At 39.8% G+C, this 20,798-nt stretch overlaps 1 protein-coding gene and 1 pseudogene across 1 annotated transcript; both read right to left on the bottom strand.

The window, feature by feature from the left end:
• Positions 1 to 462: 462 nt before the first annotated feature.
• Positions 463 to 6,996, bottom strand: LOC135549874 (interferon-induced protein 44-like). Its single transcript, XM_064980244.1, has 8 exons — positions 6,858 to 6,996; positions 5,392 to 5,905; positions 4,531 to 4,582; positions 4,242 to 4,437; positions 2,853 to 3,005; positions 2,568 to 2,739; positions 2,032 to 2,132; positions 463 to 1,871 (listed from the first exon to the last, which is right to left on the bottom strand). The coding sequence occupies exons 2-8, from the start codon at positions 5,870 to 5,872 to the stop codon at positions 1,686 to 1,688; spliced, it is 1,341 nt and encodes a 446-aa protein (XP_064836316.1). The 5' UTR covers positions 5,873 to 5,905; positions 6,858 to 6,996; the 3' UTR covers positions 463 to 1,685.
• A 10,836-nt stretch (positions 6,997 to 17,832) lies between these two features.
• LOC135549292 (transcription termination factor 1, mitochondrial-like) lies at positions 17,833 to 18,994 on the bottom strand (annotated as a pseudogene).
• Positions 18,995 to 20,798: the final 1,804 nt, after the last annotated feature.

Here is a 20,798-nt window from a genome sequence, read left to right as displayed (position 1 = left end):
TGCCCATTCAAAGATGGCCGCTCCTGTATGACCCATTTCTAGTCTAGAAAAGGTCAACTGCTTTGTGATAAATGGCTTTTTCACAGGCAGGAAACTGCATGATACCAGACCCTCTGTCATCTAATAGCCGGTGAGTTATGTCTGCTTTGCTTAAACGTAGTGGTCGTGTCAGTGTCTGGTTTACCTTTCACTTAACCTTCAGAGTGGCAGTCAATAGGTTCAATGTACCAATCAGCTTTGGTCACAAGATAAAGGAGGGTCTGTGTCTGCCTACTCATGCATGAATCCTTATCATTTCTAATGTCTGCTGGTATGTGGGATTTGGTGCATAAAAGAACCACTGGCATATAATGTTGCATTCTTGTCTGGAATTTCAAAGACATTGGAAATATATGCTTATTTCCAAATGCATGAAATGTACTAATATTGCATTCTTGTTCTCATTTGACCAAGCACAGAGGAAACTTTTGTCATCTTTATTATTCATACTGCATGTAACATCTCAGGAATGCACAACAGGAAATGTGATTGGATCAATGTATTGAACAATATAGGAAACTTTATATATGAAACAAATAACCACAAACGGGAAACTACCTGTGTGTGTGTGTATGTGTATTTGTGTGCACATGCATCTGTGAGAGATGATTTTAGTGGTTTTAGAATGTGTGAAATATCATAATTACATACCATGCGGAGACATTAACTTGAAAACACCTGTCAAATAAGTCATTTGTTTTTGTTTACTTTCCAATTTACAGTAGTAAATCCAAGGACGCCAAACAATTGCAGTACAGTAACCACCAGGTGCCACCAGATGGCTTCAAAACACACCTCTCTTTATCTCACTGTTTATCTCATGTTTTATGTTTATTGTTTTTGAATGCACACACTGTAGCACTGTGAATTGGTCATGTTGCGTCTTATCCTAGTTCAGTGAATATGGTGACAGGAGCCACAGAAAGGCAATATATCGTCCTCTGGACAACAACTCAATTTGTCAATCAACCAACAATGCAGTGCATTGTGTCATCACCCAAGCCTAAAGCGTTACCAAGAATAGAATTAATAACATACGATATTAGGGTAAAACTCTCTACATAAACAATGCTTTCAAATTACAATGATGCAACTTTACTGTGCTCTGGGGCACTTGCATACAATAGACATTCGCTCATAGAGACAGTAAATAGATTGTTTTCCCACGCTTCAAACAGTCCACAGGTAGAGTTGCTTTGTCAGAAGATTATTCACTAGGCCCCACCCTTTCCCTTTAACCCTTTACTCAATTGGGGAACAGTCCGTTTGCATTGGTACATGCATGCATTGTTTAGGTACGTTACTACTGCTTGAAAGAAGGCAAATGCGACCTTGAATTTGCTTTGCACTGTCACATCAAAGCTCTTTCACAAACTGAATTCAGGTGTTAAAGGAACATTAGGGCCAGGTGTTTTTCATGTCACGTGAAAAGCTCACAAAAAAATGGTCTAAGTAAAGATAGCAGTAAGAAAGAGCAACATGTTTTAATATCCACAAAAAAATAATGATAATGTCCACTTGCATGATAACATGTACCAAAATAATATGGATATCTTGCACAGTTACAAAATAATATGGGATTGCAAAAAAAACTAACATTTTTGTCTTCAGAGTATTGACACTTGACAGTGGGACTGTGAAGAGGGTTAGAGCTCTTCCTTTTCCTCTTCAGGCTGGTTTTCGAAGAAGCTGTCAGCATAGTTCAACATCTGATCCAGAGCACTGAGTATCAGGATATCAGTGTTCTGATTCAGCTCCAGCTCCTGGCTGTAGTTCTTCACTGGCAGAATACCGGACACAGGAATGCCCAGGGATGCACTCAACTGCTGGATCTGAAAAACAGACACACACACACACACACACCAAATGCAGTGTGGTTGACCACTTACTTTTGTATAGATAAATAACAATCTGCTCAAGACGTAAGAGACGTTAAGGATTAGGATTTAAGATTGGCAATGACAATGAAATAAAATGAGTCAAATGGCTCACCTTCCTTTGTATGTAATGGCTCATATAAACATTCTGCAGATCTTCTGACACTAGGGGGCAGGCCTCGTCCACTTTGGTCATTAACACCAGTTGAGGAATACCTAGGACAAACATGCAGAACAAGACAATTAATATGTCAGGATGTTTAAATATGAGAGAATTCCATACAGAGTTACCCATTGAAATAGGATACACACTTGGAACACCTTCTTATGGAGTGTTTCTTCATAAGGTGTTCCATATTTCTTTAGAAACAGGAGTTGAAAGCACTTCATATTCAGAGCATTATGAAACTGTAGGAAAAAAAGCTATAAATCACACAATGCCCCTTATAATCACAATATACAACATTCATGCAAATGATATCCACATCCTCTTGTGCCTTTTTGTTTTATTGTACAGTTTGATAATGCTCTATGACACACTATAAGTATATACAGTATAACCGTATGTACAAATATGTCAATTATAAGAAGGTTCATTGATTTGACACTGACTCGTCCCTTTTCAAAACATATCGTCCACCATTTGCTCACCTATCTGATTGGTCTTCTTGCGAATGGCGGCAAACTTCTCCACAATTTTGGCAGACATCAGAGAGACTCTGCAGGCGTCCACCACATACACTACACAGTGGATCTGATCCTTCAGACTGACATGCTTACGATACCCAGGTACATCTTCACTCAAGGGCGTCATGGGATTAAACTATAAATGACAAACATGGAGGTTTTTTTTTGTTGGTTTGTTAGATTTGATTAATGGTGTATTCTCTCCTCCTACTGCTAGTTTGCGTTGCGCCTCCAGACAAGTCTGCATACCTGGTAACGGTCCTGAACATGGCCTTTGTAAATGTTGACTATGTCCTCCATGTCCAAGCCAGCTCCTGACGCCTCCTCCAGTCCCATGGTGTCACACAGGATCAGGGGTATAGGCTCACCACTCTTCCCCGACTTGATGGTGAAGGTACGGAACTAGGGAAAGATAAGACAGTCAGCACGCACCTGGGTGGTTGGCAATAGTGGCATGTGGGTAAAATCCCTGGGGAAGCCAAGCCAGGGGGAAAAAAGCCATATTACAACCTATGTGTTGTGATAATTGGGCTGTTTGCTCTATAACCTGTTAGTTCATACGCCTTTTACACCATGATATACAGACCTAAGGCCGAGACAATAAGAAGGCACAGTGGCTGAATAAATTCAACCACACCTTCGTTTCATCACAAAACCGGAGCAGTCCTCAAAACATATTGCATGTAGCAAACAGTTACATGACCTACAGCATGGTCAAGTTAATATTTCTGACATTTTTGGAGTACTAAACAACTACTGATTTAGAACAACAGAGTTACTGCAAGTCGCAAAGAAAACAGGCACTGCCTCCACTATTCCAGCACCATTTTAACTTAAACATTTTAACATTCTAATCACCTATGTTTAGTCTAACACCGTGACAACTAAAAGATAACAAAAAACGATTTTGTCCAATCAACATAAGCTAAATATGACGTGGATGTCCATCATAGCCTAGTGATTTGTGTGTGTGTACGTGCAAGTAGAAAAAACACGTTGACTTACCCTACTTGTAGAGAAAGGCCAATACCATCCTCCCCTTTCATGTTGCCTAAATGGTCTATGACTCATACAGCACACACTTTGTGTTTTGTTGTACTAGGCTACCTGGCTAAAATGCTTGCTACCTAACCTAACTTCCTTTCATAAACAACGATGTGCCAGGCCAGCTAGTTAACATCATTAGCCTACTACTACATTTAGGTACATATTGAACTTCCATCCTCTCAGGCTAGTGACACAATGTCTGAATTTATGGTTGGATCAGAATCACCGATATAATCATTGGCCAGTACAGAGAATGATGTAAAACCACAAGTCCAAATCCCTATCTCCACCCATGGCTAATTTAGGAAAGGGACAATTTTAGCTAACTCTGATGCTTTCTCTGGTGAAAAACATTTGGCCTCTTGCGAAGTGAAGGAAATGTATTAAACACTGAGATGAAAGACACAGTATTTTGTTTATTTTTTTCCTTGGTCAATTTTGGGGGGAAGCCTGGCTTCCCTTGGCATCCATTAATACATGCCAATGGCACGGGACCAACACACACATGCATAATCAACACACACATTAGATGTGGTACCTGGTCAAACTGACATAAGAAAGCACCCACCCATGCACACATACACATATTACCTGGGTGGTCAGGCTGGTGCCTGCGCTGCCACAGATGGCCTGACTGGTCATGTTTCCTCTGAAGATAGAGTTGACAGAGTTGAAGAAGCTGGACTTGCCAGCCCCAACAGGACCCACGAGGAGAATCCGGGCCCGACTCACTGACTTGACATCAGGCTTATAGTTCTTGATTTTCTCCTTCAACTGCCGTTTCCTCCTGGAAAGTCAGAAAGGTGCAGGGATAGTTAAGCACAATGTAATGTAATGTGTGTGTGTGTTTACAGTTATGCTTAAAGTTAGCATTACATACTCAGAGGTCCACTGCATGTTTCTCCAAGTCTTTGTCAAACAACCTCCCAATTCTGAATGGGGAGAAATTAGTTTGAATTATCTTTTACAAAGGTAGGATTATTTACATTTTTATGGGCATAGTAAGTTCAGAAAATGTCCAGAATATATCTGCAGTAATAGTGGAATGATAGTGTTTCACAAAGAGATTTGTTTTGAATGCAGCCTAGTGCTAGGTGAATTGCAACAGCACTAGGCTTCATTCAAAACAAATCTTCCCCTTCTCCGCATCCCATTTCCCGTAACAATCCGGAGACTCGCGCTTGAGCCTTTAACCTTCGGTTTTGGTCCACCAGATTTAAACTTCTGTAAAAACTATATTTGTTGTTAATGAAAATATATTTCACAGTGATTTAGATTATTAGTACAATTATTCCCTACACTATTCAGTGCTTGATTTCTCTCATAAAGTGAAATGGAGCGAACAGTGTAGAATTTTAGCAACCAGGAAATGTTAGAGCGGTTTCCACTAGACAACACAGCCACAAAGTCAGAACAGCCTTCCCATTTTGACAACAGATGCCGCTCCGGTGGGAGAAATCAATAGGAGAATATCACAGCCAATCACAACACTGGTGGGTAAGGAATACTGTAAAGCACTCTAATTCCACTATTACTATATTCTGAATTTTCTTTTAAATTACAATGCAAAAACAAAAATAGATTGTGCAGCACCTTTAAAACATATGATGTTTGTTATTACAACAACCATAGACATGGAGGTGTAACATTGTTTCAAAATGTAAAACAAGATTGTGCACTGAAATATCTTCTGCGGTTAGGAGCCACCATACTCCTAAGTAGGTATGTAAATATCACTCACCCTCCACTCTGTAAACCTCACATTCAGTCAGCTGCAGGTCGTCGCCATGCATTTGTGCTGCCTCAAAGTTATAGCTGTTCCCTGCGTTATATTGGACTGTAGCTGTGTCATTGAACAGAAACACCAAGGCACCAAAATTCGGGCCAGTGTTTTCATCTGTGAAACCATACTGGCCATTGGCACTAGACACACGCAGTGGATTTTTTCTTTCATCATTGATGCTGTAGAGGAAGGCTTTGTCGTCATTAATAGGCTGCCCATTCTGAGTGTAGTCTTTGCTGGTGTAGGCTCCGAACAGGAAGCCAGCTTTGTTGTAGGCAGCGACTAAAGTGGGTCCCTGGCTGTTGCAGCGTGCGTGAAAGGCAGCTGCCGTGTAGCCTTGGACACTGGCTTTATACAGCAGACTGAGTCGGACATGGCCGAACAGAGAAAGCAGTTTCTTCTCCTGATCACCTGATAGACTGGATGTTACCACACTCATGATGACACCCAGGAGGTTTGGTAGGAAAGACTCCTGATAGGAAAGACAAATAAATCACGTGCAAGGTTAAAAGAAAAACATCAAAATCCTAAGTCTGGTTCTGCTGATACCTTTCTTGGCCATGTGGCTTGACCATACAGGACAGCCTCTGCCCTGGTTAGACAGAGGCAGAGGCTGTCCTGTATGGTCAAGCCACATGGTCAAGAAAGGCGACAGCAGAACCAGACTTAAAGATGTCGGTGTGACATTGTTTCAAAATATTAAACAAATGTATTTTTTCACATTATGTGTGGTTAGGAGCCATCATACTCCTGAGTAGGTTGGAAAATGTCGCCACTCTGCACACCTACTTAATTAGCAAGGCTTCGTGGCAAGCTTGAGGTGTGTTCCAGCTATTACTTTCAGTTCCAGGTTGTACTTTCCAAGATGTCTTATAGACATCTCAGAAAGTACGAGCTGGAAACAAAAGTATAACAGATTGTACTTGAAAGTACAAGATGAACCCGAAAGTAAAAGCTGGAACCAACTTCAAGCTTGCCATGTGGCCTTGCTAATTAAATCAAAGCTACAAAATGGTTAAAGGTGTATTTTTTATATTATTTAAATCTGTTCAATGGACAGTTATTCTAAAATCATATAATTTAGAAATGCGTCATGAGCGCAGTACAGCTTTCTTAATCCATCATAACCCAAGTTGTTTCAATGTTTGCAAACAATATCTTTGTAAACAAACAATATAGCGTTTCAAAGCACTATTTTAATATAACTTTTATCTCATGGTCTACCCTCCATAGCTTTATCCAAGAATGTACATTCTCCAGCCTTGTCCTTCAGCTTTATAGCAAAAAAAAAGGCGGACCACCATTCGACTGAAAAAAGAATCAAGGATTGGACTTTTAATGTCAGCTAGCTATATGTTTAACAGCACAACAGGCAAACTACGCAATTAACACACAGAAGGGAATCAGGTCCTTGACCAACTTACCTGCAAATTATTCAGATGGACTGTATGTCTCTCCGTTTAGGCAACCAACCAGAGTAAATACCTTCTGTCCTTGTCTTATGAAAAGGAGGCTGTCTACAGTTCAGGGACTTTCCAAAAGAGGAAGAAACGGTGCAGTAATTCCCACATGCATAAACGCCCCGAATTACGTGCTGCAGTTGCACACGATTGGGAGTCCTGTGGAGTCTTAAGTTTCACTTTCACTTTTATAAATTCAACTCCTAAAGCTAAAACACCTTGAAAACTGCCAGTAGCCAAGCAGCGCCTGCTGTCCCAGCAGTGTGTTCAGGGACCACCTTGAGTGGTGGCCTTTTCCAATTCAACATGTTGATTATTGTCCCCTCCAGTCCCTATCTACCCAGTCCCCAGAGTGTGTGGCGGGCCGGTGAAAAATATTGAGGGGTTGCTGATATGGAAGTTGCACAGACCCATGGCCGCCAGAAAGCCTCTATACCAACCCCATCTATGATGCCAATGAGCTTTAAGAAGGCCGGATTCGAGGCATGTGCGTGTCCCTGAAAATCTGTGGGCAGATAGTCGGCAATGGGACAGACAACGTGCAGAAGAAAAACACAGCTAGCTCTTTTGGTTTTTGTCGAATTGGATTTGCAATTTGTAGAAAGCTGTTTACAGATGCCCAAAAAATGTAATAGAGCACGACTTTGAATGAATGCTCATATAGTTCGATGAGTAACAGCACTGTTTTTCATTTACCTTGATTTTTCAATACAGAACACCGGAACAAATATAGTATTAACAACAGCTCAGTAATATTAATCTTGTGTAAATTACTACTTGCGCTTGTTTAACATTAATTTATAATAATAATAATAATACATGCCATTTAGAAAATGCTTTTATCTGAAGATAATGTATGGGTGCAGAATAAGCTGAAAGACTTTAAAATGTGTCAATTTCAAAACGCTTTCCGGCTGTGGTGGATGGTAGAATGGAAGTTACATTGTGTGCTTGTTTTTTGTCAGAATGGGGTTTTCTTTGAATAACTCATCAGTCATTGGCAAGGACTGTTTATCATTGTGTTTGAAAACAGGGCAGTTTGGCGGAGGGTTGCACATTCAGGAACAGGGAGCAGTTGTAACATACTGCCACCTACTGGGCAGAGAAGGCAAACATCCTAGAGAACTAAATGGAAGTAATCGTACAATGTTTCAGAACACCAGGTTTGGTACGTCTTGGGTACTTTACTGTAAAAGCTTTGAGGACAGAGGATATAATAAAGGTAATATACGAGCCACATGCATTTATATTGATAGCAGTTTTCATTTGGACGCAGAGGATGCATTAGCAGTTGTGAACTACGGTGCCTTCAGAAAGTATTCATACCCCTTAACTTATTCCATATTTTGTTTTGTTACAGCCTGAAAAAAAAAAAAAAAAATATATATATATATATATATATATATATATATATATATATATATATATATATATATATATCTCACCCATCTACATACAATACCCCGTAATGTCAAAGTGAAAACATGGTTTTACAAATGTTTGCAAATGTATTGAAAATGAAATACTGATATATTTTCATAAGTATTCAAACCCCTGACTCAATGCATGTTAGAATCATCTTTGGCAGCGATTACAGCTGTGAGTCTTTCTTGATAAGTATCTTAGAGCTTTGCACACCTGGATTGTACAATATTTGCACATTATTCTTTTTTTAAATTCTTCAAGCTCTGTCAAGTTGGTTGTTGATCATTGCTAGACAACCATTTTAAAGTCTTGCCTTTATTTTCAAGCTGATTTAAGTCGAATAGGCCACTCAGGAATATTCAATGTTGTCTTGGTAAGCAACTCCAGTGTGTATATGGCACTGTATTTTAGGTTACTGTGCTGCTGAAAGGCAAATTTCTGTCCCAGTGTATCAGATTCCCCTGGAACTTTCATTGTGGACACCAGGCCCCTATTCCCACTGATTTTATTTGTATATACAATGGGGCAAAAAAGTATTTAGTCAGCCACCAATTGTGCAAGTTCTCCCACTTAAAAAGATGAGAGAGGCCTGTAATTTTCATCATAGGTACACTTCAACTATGACAGACGAAATGTGACAAAAAAATCCAGAAAATCACATTGTAGGATTTTTTATGAATTTATTTGCAAATTATGGTGGAAAATAAGTATTTGGTCACCTACAAACAAGCAAGATTTCTGGCTCCCACAGACCTGTAACTTCTTCTTTAAGAGGCACCTCTGTTCTCCACTCGTTACCTGTATTAATGACACCTGTTTGAACTTGTTATCAGTATAAAAGACACCTGTCCACAACCACAAACAGTCACACTCCAAACTCCACTATGGCCAAGACCAAAGAGCTGTCAAAGGACACCAGAAACAAAATTGTAGACCTGCACCAGGCTGGGAAGACTGAATCTGCAATAGGTAAGCAGCTTGGTTTGAAGAAATCAATTGTGGGAGCAATTATTAGGAAATGGAAGACATACAAGACCACTCCCTTGATCTGGGGCTCCACGCAAGATCTCACCCCGTGGGGTCAAAATGATCACAAGAACGGTGAGCAAAAATCCCAGAACCACACGGGGGGACCTAGTGAATGACCTGCAGAAAGCTGGGACCAAAGTAACAAAGCCTACCATCAGTAACACAGTACGCTGCCAGGGACTCAAATCCTGCAGTGCCAGACGTGTCCCCCTGCTTAAGCCAGTACATGTCCAGGCCCGTCTGAAGTTTGCTAGAGAGCATTTGGATGATCCAGAAGAAGATTGGGAGAATGTCATATGGTCAGATGAAACCAAAATATAACTTTTTGGTAAAAACTCAACTCGTCGTGTTTGGAGGACAAAGAATGCTGAGTTGCATCCAAAGAACACCATACCTTCTGTGAAGCATGTGGGTGGAAACATTATGCTTTGGGGCTGTTTTTCTGCAAAGGGACCAGGACGACTGATCTGTGTAAAGGAAAGAATGAATGGGGCCATGTATCGTGAGATTTCGAGTGAAAACCTCCTTCCATCGGCAAAGGCATTGAAGATGAAACGTGGCTGGGTCTTTCAGCATGACAATGACCCCAAACACACCGTCCCGGGCAACGAAGGAGTGGCTTCGTAAGAAGCATTTCAAGGTCCTGGAGTGGCCTAGCCAGTCTCCAGATCTCAACCCCATAGAAAATCTTTGGAGGGAGTTGAAAGTCCGTGTTGCCCAGCAACAGCCCCCAAACATCACTGCTCTAGAGGAGATCTGCATGGAGGAACGAGCCAAAATACCAGCAACAGTGTGTGAAAACCTTGTGAAGACTTACAGAAAACGTTTGACCTCTGTCATTGCCAACAAAGGGTATATAACAAAGTATTGAGATAAACTTTTGGTATTGACCAAATACTTATTTTCCACCATAATTTGCAAATAAATTCATTAAAAATCCTAAAATGTGATTTTCTGGATTTTTTTCTCATTTTGTCTGTCATAGTTGAAGTGTACCTATGATGAAAATTACAGGCCTCTCTCATCTTTTTAAGTGGGAGAACTTGCACAATTGGTGGCTGACTAAATACTTTTTTTGCCCCACTGTATGTGCCCAATTGTTCACCATGGTGGTGTAGATTATTGTTACTATGTCCGATGGTGCTTGTGAGTACCTGTGCTGTGTGTTTTGGGCCGTCGTGCCCTTGTGGAGTGCACAGATGATTACGGGTCTCGTCCTGTGTGATAATCATTGTGCGCTGGTGTTATTTATTCGAGGGACTCCTCGCTCTTTTGTTTGGATTTCAACCCTGTGTTTTGTTACGTGTTTGTTTGGTCTTCGTCCCCGTCGCTTTACACGGCACCCTGTAATTTGGGCTGAATAAAAACCATATTACGCATTTCTGTGCCTGTCTCCCGAATCTTTGCAACCAACGTGACACAGTGTCTGTTGTAAAGCAGACTGAACCAGATTTTCCTCTTCGATTTAGCCTTGCTTAGCTCTATTATTATTTTTTTGTCCTGATAAAACCTCCCATGTCCTTGCCGATGACAAGCATACCAATAACATGATGCAGCCACCATCATGCTTGAAAATATGAAGAGTGGTTCTCATTGATGTGTTGTGTGGGATTTGCCCCAAACATAACGCTTTGTGTTCAGGACATAAAGTTAATTTCCTTGTCATGTTTTTTGCAGTTTTACTTTAGTGCCTTATTGCAAACAGGATGCATGTTTTGGAATATTTGTATTCTGTACAAGCTTCCTTCTTTTCACTCTGTCATTTGGGTTAGTATTGTGGAGTAACGACAATGTTGTTGATCCATCCTCAGTTTTCACCAATCACAGCGATGAAACTCTATAACATTTAAACATCACCATTGGCCTCATGGTGAAAACCCTGAGCAGTTTTCTTCCTCTTCGGTAGTAACTGGGTGTATTGATACACAATCCAAACTGTAAATAATAACTTCACCATGCTCAAATGGATATTCAATGTTTGCTTTTTACATGTTTTACCCATGTACCAATAGGTGCCCTTCTTTGCGAGGCATTGTAAAACCTCCCTCGTCTTTGTGGTTGACTCTGTGTTTGAAGTTCACTGCATGATTTAGGGACCTTATAATTGTATGTGTGGTGTACAGAGGTAGTCATTTCAAAAATCATGTTAAACACTACTATTATTGCACACAGAGTGAGTCCATGCAACTTATCAGTGACACAAAATCTCAATTTAATACATTTTAAATTGAGTCTATAACACAACAAAATGTGGAAAAAGTCAAGGAGTGTGAATACTTTCCGGCTCTGTATATTAGGATGAGCTGTGTCTAAAATACAATACATACTGTACATATTGAGTAAGAAACAATATGTAAACAGTATATGAAGTGACCAGTGAATGTGAATGTAGTTTTGTGAATGTAGTTGTACGCTGTATGGCTATATTAACAACCCATACAATATCAAACAGGAAAAGCTGAAGCTGGACCTAAAGTCTCTGCAGGACAAGCTGAAGATATTATGGAGTGAGAGGAATTATTTTTTATTTTTATTTATATTTATAAATATACGCATATTGTTCAACACACAAAGGTAAGTGTATTGTAAATTGAAGACCAAAAATAAAATTTAAATATAGTCCTTTATCTGAAATAAATTAAATAATATTTTTTTCTTTGCGCTTTTAACATTTGTGTTTTCTATTAATTGTTCTAAAATGTTCTATGTATTCTTCTAGTTTTCTACCTTTCTACCAAAATCAAGATATTTCCAGCCCCAACCAGGTATTTTTTTTTAATTAAGATGCTTAAATGGCATAGACAAAATTGGTGGACACTGAGAGGCAGATAAAGTTGGAGTTTGAGAAGCTCCACCAGCTCCACCAGTTTCTGAGAGATGAAGAGAAGGCCAGACTAGGTGGACTGAGGAAGGAAGAGGAGCAGAAGATACTATGACCACAGAAATTGAGATCATTCACGACCAAATCTCACCTCTTACAAAGAGTATCACTAATTTGGAGCTAAGAGCTAAAGAAGCAGGATTTGCACTTTCTGAAGGTATGTACACAGTAATCCCAAACCTAGACTACAAACATTGCATGTGGCATCTGTTAGTTAGGAAAACAGACATGCAATGCTTTCAGTTCAGTTTAAGGGTAAGGATTAGATAATATTATCACCACAACAATAAGCAGTGCAATTAGTATGATTGTGGATAACCATTCCCCCCAAAGAGCTGGTGCTGATTAGAATAGAGGGACATTGCTGCAGCTGTTGAGATAGGATCCATTATGATGATGGCTTCAGATTTGTTTTCTTGTCTAAGGTATCGGTTGTTATCTCCATAGTATATTCCAGTGTGTTCTTGACTATATTCAAGCATAATATCATTACAATTGTGTTTTTTTTCTTATCATTCCTAGAGCTACAAAAGCATCCATGTCTTTTATTTCCCAAATATTGTATAGAATCTCTTTGTTACTGATATAGAGAACTGACTCTTCTTACACATAAATGATATGGCCTAAAAATCCCATCTCAAAATGTTAATGGATGGTGTTCATGAATTGCTGGAAGAAGCTCAACTCGAACAAGCTCAACTCGAGTACAATTGTACTGGGACACACCAATGTGCATCATGAATGAATACAATGATCGAGCAGAAATACGAAATCAAGTGGCCATATTGGATTAGCAATAAATCAAAGCATACTCTTAATTGATAAGTGCTACTCTTAATTTGATCAAAAACCATATGGAAAGTAAGTACAATTATAAACAGACCAAGCTTTCTGAAAGGATTGTGTAGCTCAATGACTTGGTTTGAATTATCTCTGAGATGATTTGGGCACTGATTTAAGACATGTTGATATCGGGTTCATTGATTTCCATAGTTTTTTGGTTAAAATGCTATCATTAGTGGTTAGGACTCTTTCCTTGTCCATTGACTCCTTACATTGTAAGGAAAACACTCACCCATTATTTTCCTTTATTGTTGTCGGGCCCAGCTGCAGTGCACACCACAGAATCCAAAGATTATAACGGGAGTGCTCATACAGTGCCTTGCGAAAGTATTCGGCCCCCTTGAACTTTGCGACCTTTTGCCACATTTCAGGCTTCAAACATAAAGATATAAAACTGTATTTTTTTGTGAAGAATCAACAACAAGTGGGACACAATCATGAAGTGGAACGACATTTATTGGATATTTCAAACTTTTTTAACATATCAAAAACTGAAAAATTGAAATTGAAGTGGAGACCCCAAATGATTATGGTGCGCGGGGGGGGGGGGGGGTTGTCCTTCTATGACTCCCGTGGCATGTCCCAAATCTACACTCACAAAGACACTATCAATGAAATAATCTTCCCATACTTTTCTGTTGGAGAATGTAAAGACGCCAGTGAGCCTGGATTCATCCAGATCTGTCCGTCAAAGGTGTCTCTAAAAGTGATGTCATTGTGAAGTTAATGGGGGTATTTTTCAAATATTAAGTATCTTAGAAAGCCTTTCTAGTGGGATACGGGATGTCATTCCTTGTAAAGATTCAATAAATATTTGATGAAATGTAGTATTTCATATTTATTAGAAATTAAACAAATTCATAATTTAATGTAATTGAGGAATATCATTTGAACGTTTGAATAATTCAAATATGCAGAGTTGGTGTCATTTGAAAAGTGTGGTAGTATGGTAATTCAACGTTAATGACAATCTATTTTAGTTTAATGACAATCAAAAGGCATGTTTTAAAACCCTGTGGGTCATGATTGACTCGTACCCAGCTTGGCTTTTAAAGTTTCTGATAGGTAGTGATGAAGTTCTTATACATTTTTCTTGATCCAATTTTTCCTTGTGCTCTCAGAATTGGCCATGCAAAAGCAATCATAATAAAGCTCTGGGTTGAAATAATCTGACTTGAGTTACTGTAGTACCTGATGCTAACTGCCTACCATTAGGAGAAATGTGTCCTATTCTCTGGCTTTTTATCAATTCGATTTGCTCACCTCCTGCGTCCTCTCTCACCTCCTGCGTCCTCTCTCACCTCCTTTTGAAAAAGGTCAAAGTTAATTAAGGAGAGTCAGCGTGGATGGAAATGTGCTTGCTTGAAATGAGACGGTACTTCTCTCATGTCATTGGGCAAATCCCGTTTAGAGTGGGTGGATCTCAAAACAAATTAAGTTAGTAATGCAATACATTTTATAGATAAAACAATAAGTAGCATATTGTTTTTAAATGTGTGCATGTTTTTCCTCCTCTGTCAAAACAAAAGCTGATTCTAAGTGGGTGTGGCAGATTTCAAAACTCTTCCAAATAGTTGAGTATCCTCGATGAATGGTGGCTATGGAAGGGAGCAATGGTGTAAAGTACTTAAGTAAAAATACTTTAAAGAACTACTTAAATACTTTACTTTACTATTTATATTTTTGACCTTTATTTCACTATATTCCTAAAGAAAATCATGTACTTTTTTCTCCAAACATTTTCCCTGACATCAAAAAGTACTCTTTACATTTTTTATACTTAGCAGGACAGGAAAATGGTCAGATTCACACACATCATGAGAACATCCCTGGTCATCCCTACTGCCTCTGATCTGGCAGACTCATTAAACACACTTAATTTGAAATGATGTCTGAGTGTTGGAGTGTACCCCTGGCTATCCGTAGATTAAAACAAGAAAATGATGCCGTCTGGTTTGCTTTATATAAGGAATTGGAAATGAGTTATACTTTGAGCAATTACATTTACTTTTGATACTTAAAACTTCTTAGGGCTGAGATCCTGCTAACGGGATCGATATGACAAGAGCCAGTGAAAGTGCAGGGCGCCAAATTCAAAACAACAGATATTCCATAATTAAAATTCCTCAAACATAGAAGTATTTCATAACATTTTAAAGATACACTTCTTGTTAATCCCACCACAGTGTCCGATTTCAAATAGGCTTTACAGCGAAAGCACCACAAACGATTATGTTAGGTCAGAACCAAGTCAAAGAAAAACACAGCCATTTTTCCAGCCAAAGAGAGGAGTCACAAAAATCAGAAATAGAGATCAAATTAATCACTAACCTTTGATGATCTTCATCAGATCACACTCATAGGATAGCATGTTGCACAATACATGTATGTTTTGTTCGATAAAGTTCATATTTATATCAAAAAATCTTAGTATACATTGGCGCGTTATGTTCAGTAGTTCCAAAAACATCCGGTGATTTTGCAGAGAACCACATCAATTTACTGAAATACTCATAATAAATGTTGATGAAAATACAAGTGTTATGCATGGAACTTTAGATGCAATTCTCCTTAATGCAACCGCTGTGTCAGATTTTTTTTAAAGCTTTATGGAAAAAGCAAACCATGCAATAATCTGAGTACGGCGTTCAGAGACAAAACAAGCCAAAAAGATATCCGCCATATTGTGCAGTCAACATAAGTCAGAAATAACGTTGTAAATATTCACTTACCTTTGATGATCTTCATCAGAATGCACTCCCAGGATCCCAGTTCCACAATAAATGTTTGTTTTGTTCGATAATGTCCATCATTTATGTCCAAATAGCTACTTTTGTTAGCGCGTTTTGTAAACAAATCCAAACTCACAAAGCGCGTTCACTAGGAGCAGACGAAGTGTCCAAAAGTTCCGTTACAGTCCATAGAAACATGTCAAACGATGTATAGAACCAATCTTTAGGATGTTTTTAACATAAATCTTTGTCTTCAGAAATGCAATGGAACTCAAGCTACCTCTCACATGAACGAGCGTCACGAGCTTGTGGCACTCTACCAGACCACTGACTCAAAGAGCCCTTATGAGTCCCTCCTTTACAGTAGAAGCATCATACAAGGTTCTGAAGACTGTTGACATCTAGTGGAAGCCTTAGGAAGTGCAACATGACCAATATCCCATTGTATCTTCAATAGGGAATTAGTTGTAAAACGACCAACCTCAGATTTCCCACTTCCTGGTTGGATTTTATCTCAGGTTTTTGCCTGCCATATGAGTTCTGTTATACTCACAGACATCATTCAAACAGTTTTAGAAACCTCGGTGTGTTTTCTATCCAAATATACTAATAATATGCATATATTAGAAACTGGGACTGAGTAGCAGGCAGTTTACTCTGGACACCTCTGGGCACCTTATTCATCCAAGTTACTCAATACTGCCCCCAGCCATAAGAAGTTTTAAGTATATTTAACACCAAATATTTTTACTGAAGTCGTGTTTTCCTGGGTGACTTTCACTTGAGTCATTTTCGATTAAGGTATCTTTACTTTTACTCAAGTTTAACAACTGGGTACTTTTTCAGGCCACTGGAGGGGAGGGCACTCTTCCGTTTGCCTACTAATGAATTGACACTCTCTTCGACCACTCAGCCATTATTGGCTTCCGGAGAATGGAGGAGAGAGGATGTTCTTTTGCCCAAATGAGAATCTCCCTCTCTCATTCTCTTTTGTTAGGAGACTGCTCCATTCAATCAAAATTGCACTGTAGCCTTTCACTGTAGCATATGCATACAACATTATATTGAACGCCGTTAATAGCAGGTAGAGGCTCTCCACAGGTTGATGTTTTCATATAAATACACTCAATTAGCCATAAATACTAAATCAAAGCATTACTGGAAAATATCACTCCAAAACAATCTTTTGGTATTCATTTCATTAGTCCAGTAATACAGTCCCAAAATTTTTTGCATTTCAGCAATCAAGTTTTCAAAATACAGAAAGTGACAGTTTGAATTTTTAGGTTTAATTAAAGTATCAACTATCATATTTTATTACTGTTTATTGGCATACATTTGTGTGAATCAGAGCACATACATAAATAGTACTTATTGTAAACCTAATGCATCATATTTTGTGATCCATTTCAAACTTAACCTTCTCCAAACCTTTTGTTTGGTAAAAAATGATATCCTTATTATTCACATTCATTCATTCACTAAGGCAGATAAGCTAGGAAGAAAGGGTTTGACTGATTTCTCATTGGACAACTCATCTGACAAATGAGAAGTTTGAGAATCGTTGATTATTCGGACACAGTAACAATAGTGTCTTGATGCCTCTTGGCAGTTAACAGTTCTGTAAAAACATTGGTACGGGTGGTGTTTCCTCTGAACTTAAGGCATCGAAGTTCACTAAGCTGCCGCAAAACCGGAGAAATACATTGACACAGTACTATAATACATAGTTCGTCAGCAATTGTAAAAATCTAAATCATGGGTCAAATACGATGACACTACCTTACTTAGGCTTACTCTTTGCTTTCCATAAAAATAATGTTTCCAGATACTGACATGATTCTCTATATGATTGAGTTGTTTTTACCTACCATATACTTATGAAGCTATATAGCTATGCACAATCAAATCTCATAGGTTAGGAGTAGGACAGTGATATGTAGAGGTCATGCTTCAGGCAGCAATGGCAAACATTTGTAAACTAACAATTCTGATTAAATTCTAATCATAACCCAAACGTTGACACAACTCATTCCTCTGACGAGAGAGCCAGTCTTTCCAACTTGGGGTCGTATCTTTATTGGCTTGTGTCCAGAATGTTGATGCCGTTCTTTTCAAAGTCATACCGGAGCTTATACAGCTCCTCTAGTCGCCCTGATACTTCAGGACTTTCTCCAGGATCTGCTTCATAGTGATCCCTCCCTTTAACAGAGAGTCAGTCCAGTTTGGAGCTCAGCGTATCCGGCCTGATGAACAGCACAGTGGGGTAGCAGACCATCAGTTTCTTGATGTCAACTTTCCGACAGCCGAGGGATGCCAGCTTCTCCTGAAGCCTCTTTAGGTTTCTCTTCAGGTACTCGTTAGAGAGGTCCAGGATTTTTGCTCAGGCACCCTGCAGCAGAGTCAGCAGCTCCGGGTCACTCATCTTGAAAGAAGCCTTAGGAAGTCAATGTTTGCCTTCACCCACTTGGTGCTGGGGATGAGGACGTAGAGGTTTCGAGAAACCACCGACTTGGCAAACTGCCCAGGGCCCTACCCACCCAACTCGGCGCACACGTCTTCCAGGAACTCCACAGAGGGTGGTTGAGCTCGACACTGTTGGAGAAGGTCCGCAGCGCCGTGGTTAGCAGGTGATGGAGGTCCTTGGCGTTGAGGCCCAGCGAGCCCAGGAAATCAAATCTTCAAATCAAATCTCCAGGTTGTTGTTTTCGCTCGAGCTGAAGGAGGACTCGGGCAAGTGTTCCAGAATGCTGATGATCTCACTGTCGCTCTTGAAGACACTTCGCCACATCAGCCAGTGTTGCTCCAGGTGCTCGCCCGAACAAGTGATGGTGCACGGGTACCAGGAGATGATGCCGGTCACCACTTTCCTGCTGGCGCCTTTACCATGGAGGAAGTGAGCCAGATCTTGCTCATTGGTGATGACCTTGCGGAGCACCCCCGGTTGGCACTGGCGCCCCATCTTCACGTCCACCACATGAAGGTAAAGCTCACCAGCAGGGACTCATTCTCAAGTCCCACTGAAGGCTTCGAGTCGCTGACATTTGGAGTGACGGTGCAAAGACCCCTGGGAAGACCGACAGAGGTCAGCTGGGCAGGAGATGCAACAAAGTGGCTAAAAGCTGGTACCGGGTTCTGTGAAGGCCTAGCAGGCCCGGCATTAATGTAATCTTCAACACGGTCGAGACATGACATCAGACCTAGAGGAAAAAATACAAGATAATATATCAATCAATTCTACCTCCAGACCTCCAGTGAAATAATAGTAGACAACCAGTCTACTGAAATCATGAATGATTATTCTGATCAAAGTCAAGCTACTTTGCGCCTTCTCTAAGCAGGATGAGAGATCATAAAGATGCAAGCTGGTTTCGCCAAAGAATTCAGTCACCTTCTAGGCCCTCAGTTTGTGGGCTGTTCATGGCATGACAAAATGGAATAGTGAAACGCAACCAACCAGGAAGGAATAGAAACAATTTATAATTTAAAACAGGGCCTCACAATTATGCTCCATTGCAGTTGCTTCTAGTTATGATAAATGTTTATTCAATTTTTATTTAACCTTTATTTAACTAGGCAAGTCAGTTAAGAACAAATTCTTATTTACAATGACGGCCTACCCCATCCAAACTCTAACGACACTGGGCCAATTGACTGGGCCAATTGACTGGGCCAATTGACACTGGGCCACCCTATGGGTCTCCCAATTATGGCCGGTTGTGGTACAGTGAACCAGGATCTGCAGTGACACCTCTAGCACTGAGATGCAGTGCCTAACACGGAACCCAAAACGGCTGCGCGTGTGCGCCATCGTGCATAAATTTATTTTGTCCCCCTACCACCAAACGCGATTATGGCACGCAGGTTAAAATATCAAAACAAACTCTGAACCAACGACATTAATTTGGGGACAGGTCGAAAAGCATTAAACATTTATGGCAATTTAGCTAGTTAGCTTGCACTTGCTAGCTAATTTGTCCTATTTAGCTAGCTTGCTGTTGCTAGATAATTTGTCCAGGGATATAAACATTGAGTTGTTATTTTACATTAAATGCAAAAGGTCCTCTACTTCGACAATTAATCCACACATAAAAACGGTCAACCGAATCGTTTCTAGTCACCTCTCCTACTTCCAGGCTTTTTCATTGTTTAATTTATATGGTGATTGGCATCTACACTTTTAGCACGACTACCGGTAAAACAGTTCGTCTTTCAATCACCCAGATGGGTAGAACCAATGAGGAATTGGCACGTGGGTACCGCTAGGCCAATTGTGCACCACCCCATGGGCTTCCTGGTCGTGACCGGCTGCGACAGAGCCTGGGCTCGAACCCAGAGTCTCTGGTGGCACAGCTAGCACTGTCATGCAGTTTACAATATATTTTAATTGTTTCTTGGAGACAACTAAAGTTAGCTTGCTGTAACTTAACATAGCTCGCTAGCTAGCTGCTTTTTACAATGCTGGAATTATCTTGCAAAAAAACGGAATAGTTCAATACAATTACATTTAGCCTTACTCTGTTGATTGTAGGCTTGGTCCTTATTCATGGGGGAATTTGAGAAAACAAACCTTAATAGAACATAGTAAAATTAAACAGAAAATCCAAACCCAGGTCTGTTGTCGAAACATGCAGTTCCTCAGCAAGGTCAATTCCTCTCTGTTTACCTCATATCAAAATTAAAGATCCCACAAGTTCTTGCTTTTTTTTCAAGGTATGGCACACCTGCAGTACTTTTATTTTGACATGAGGCATGTTAGCAGAGAGAAAGTGAGCCTAACAGACCGGGCCCACATTTGGAAAGTCTGTATAATTTATGTTCTATTAGATTATTTTTCTCATTGTCCCCATGCATAAGGACCAACACTACGGACAATCAGCAGGGTATAAATTGAAATTTGAAATTTATTTAATTTATGGCAGGATATTCCGTTTTTTTGCATGCTAATTCCTAGTAACGCTCATTTATACTGAGCCAAAAATGTAAACAGAACAT

The sequence above is a fragment of the Oncorhynchus masou genome, chromosome 12 (genome assembly GCF_036934945.1).
Source record: "Oncorhynchus masou masou isolate Uvic2021 chromosome 12, UVic_Omas_1.1, whole genome shotgun sequence".
NCBI classification, from domain to species: domain Eukaryota; kingdom Metazoa; phylum Chordata; class Actinopteri; order Salmoniformes; family Salmonidae; genus Oncorhynchus; species Oncorhynchus masou.
The sequence above is the reverse complement of the archived record's forward strand: the minus strand, read 5'-3'. Positions and strand labels throughout refer to the sequence as shown.

Bases quoted from the DNA above. Each gene is read 5' to 3' on its own strand.
- LOC135549874 (XM_064980244.1), bottom strand. From the start codon at position 5,872: ATGAGTGTGGTAACATCCAGTCTATCAGGTGATCAGGAGAAGAAACTG. The intron at 2,740-2,852 runs GTATGCAGACTT...TGTCATTTATAG, and splicing joins ATGTTCAGGACCGTTACCAG to TTTAATCCCATGACGCCCTT. The intron at 1,872-2,031 runs GTGAGCCATTTG...TCTGTTTTTCAG, and splicing joins GCCATTACATACAAAGGAAG to ATCCAGCAGTTGAGTGCATC.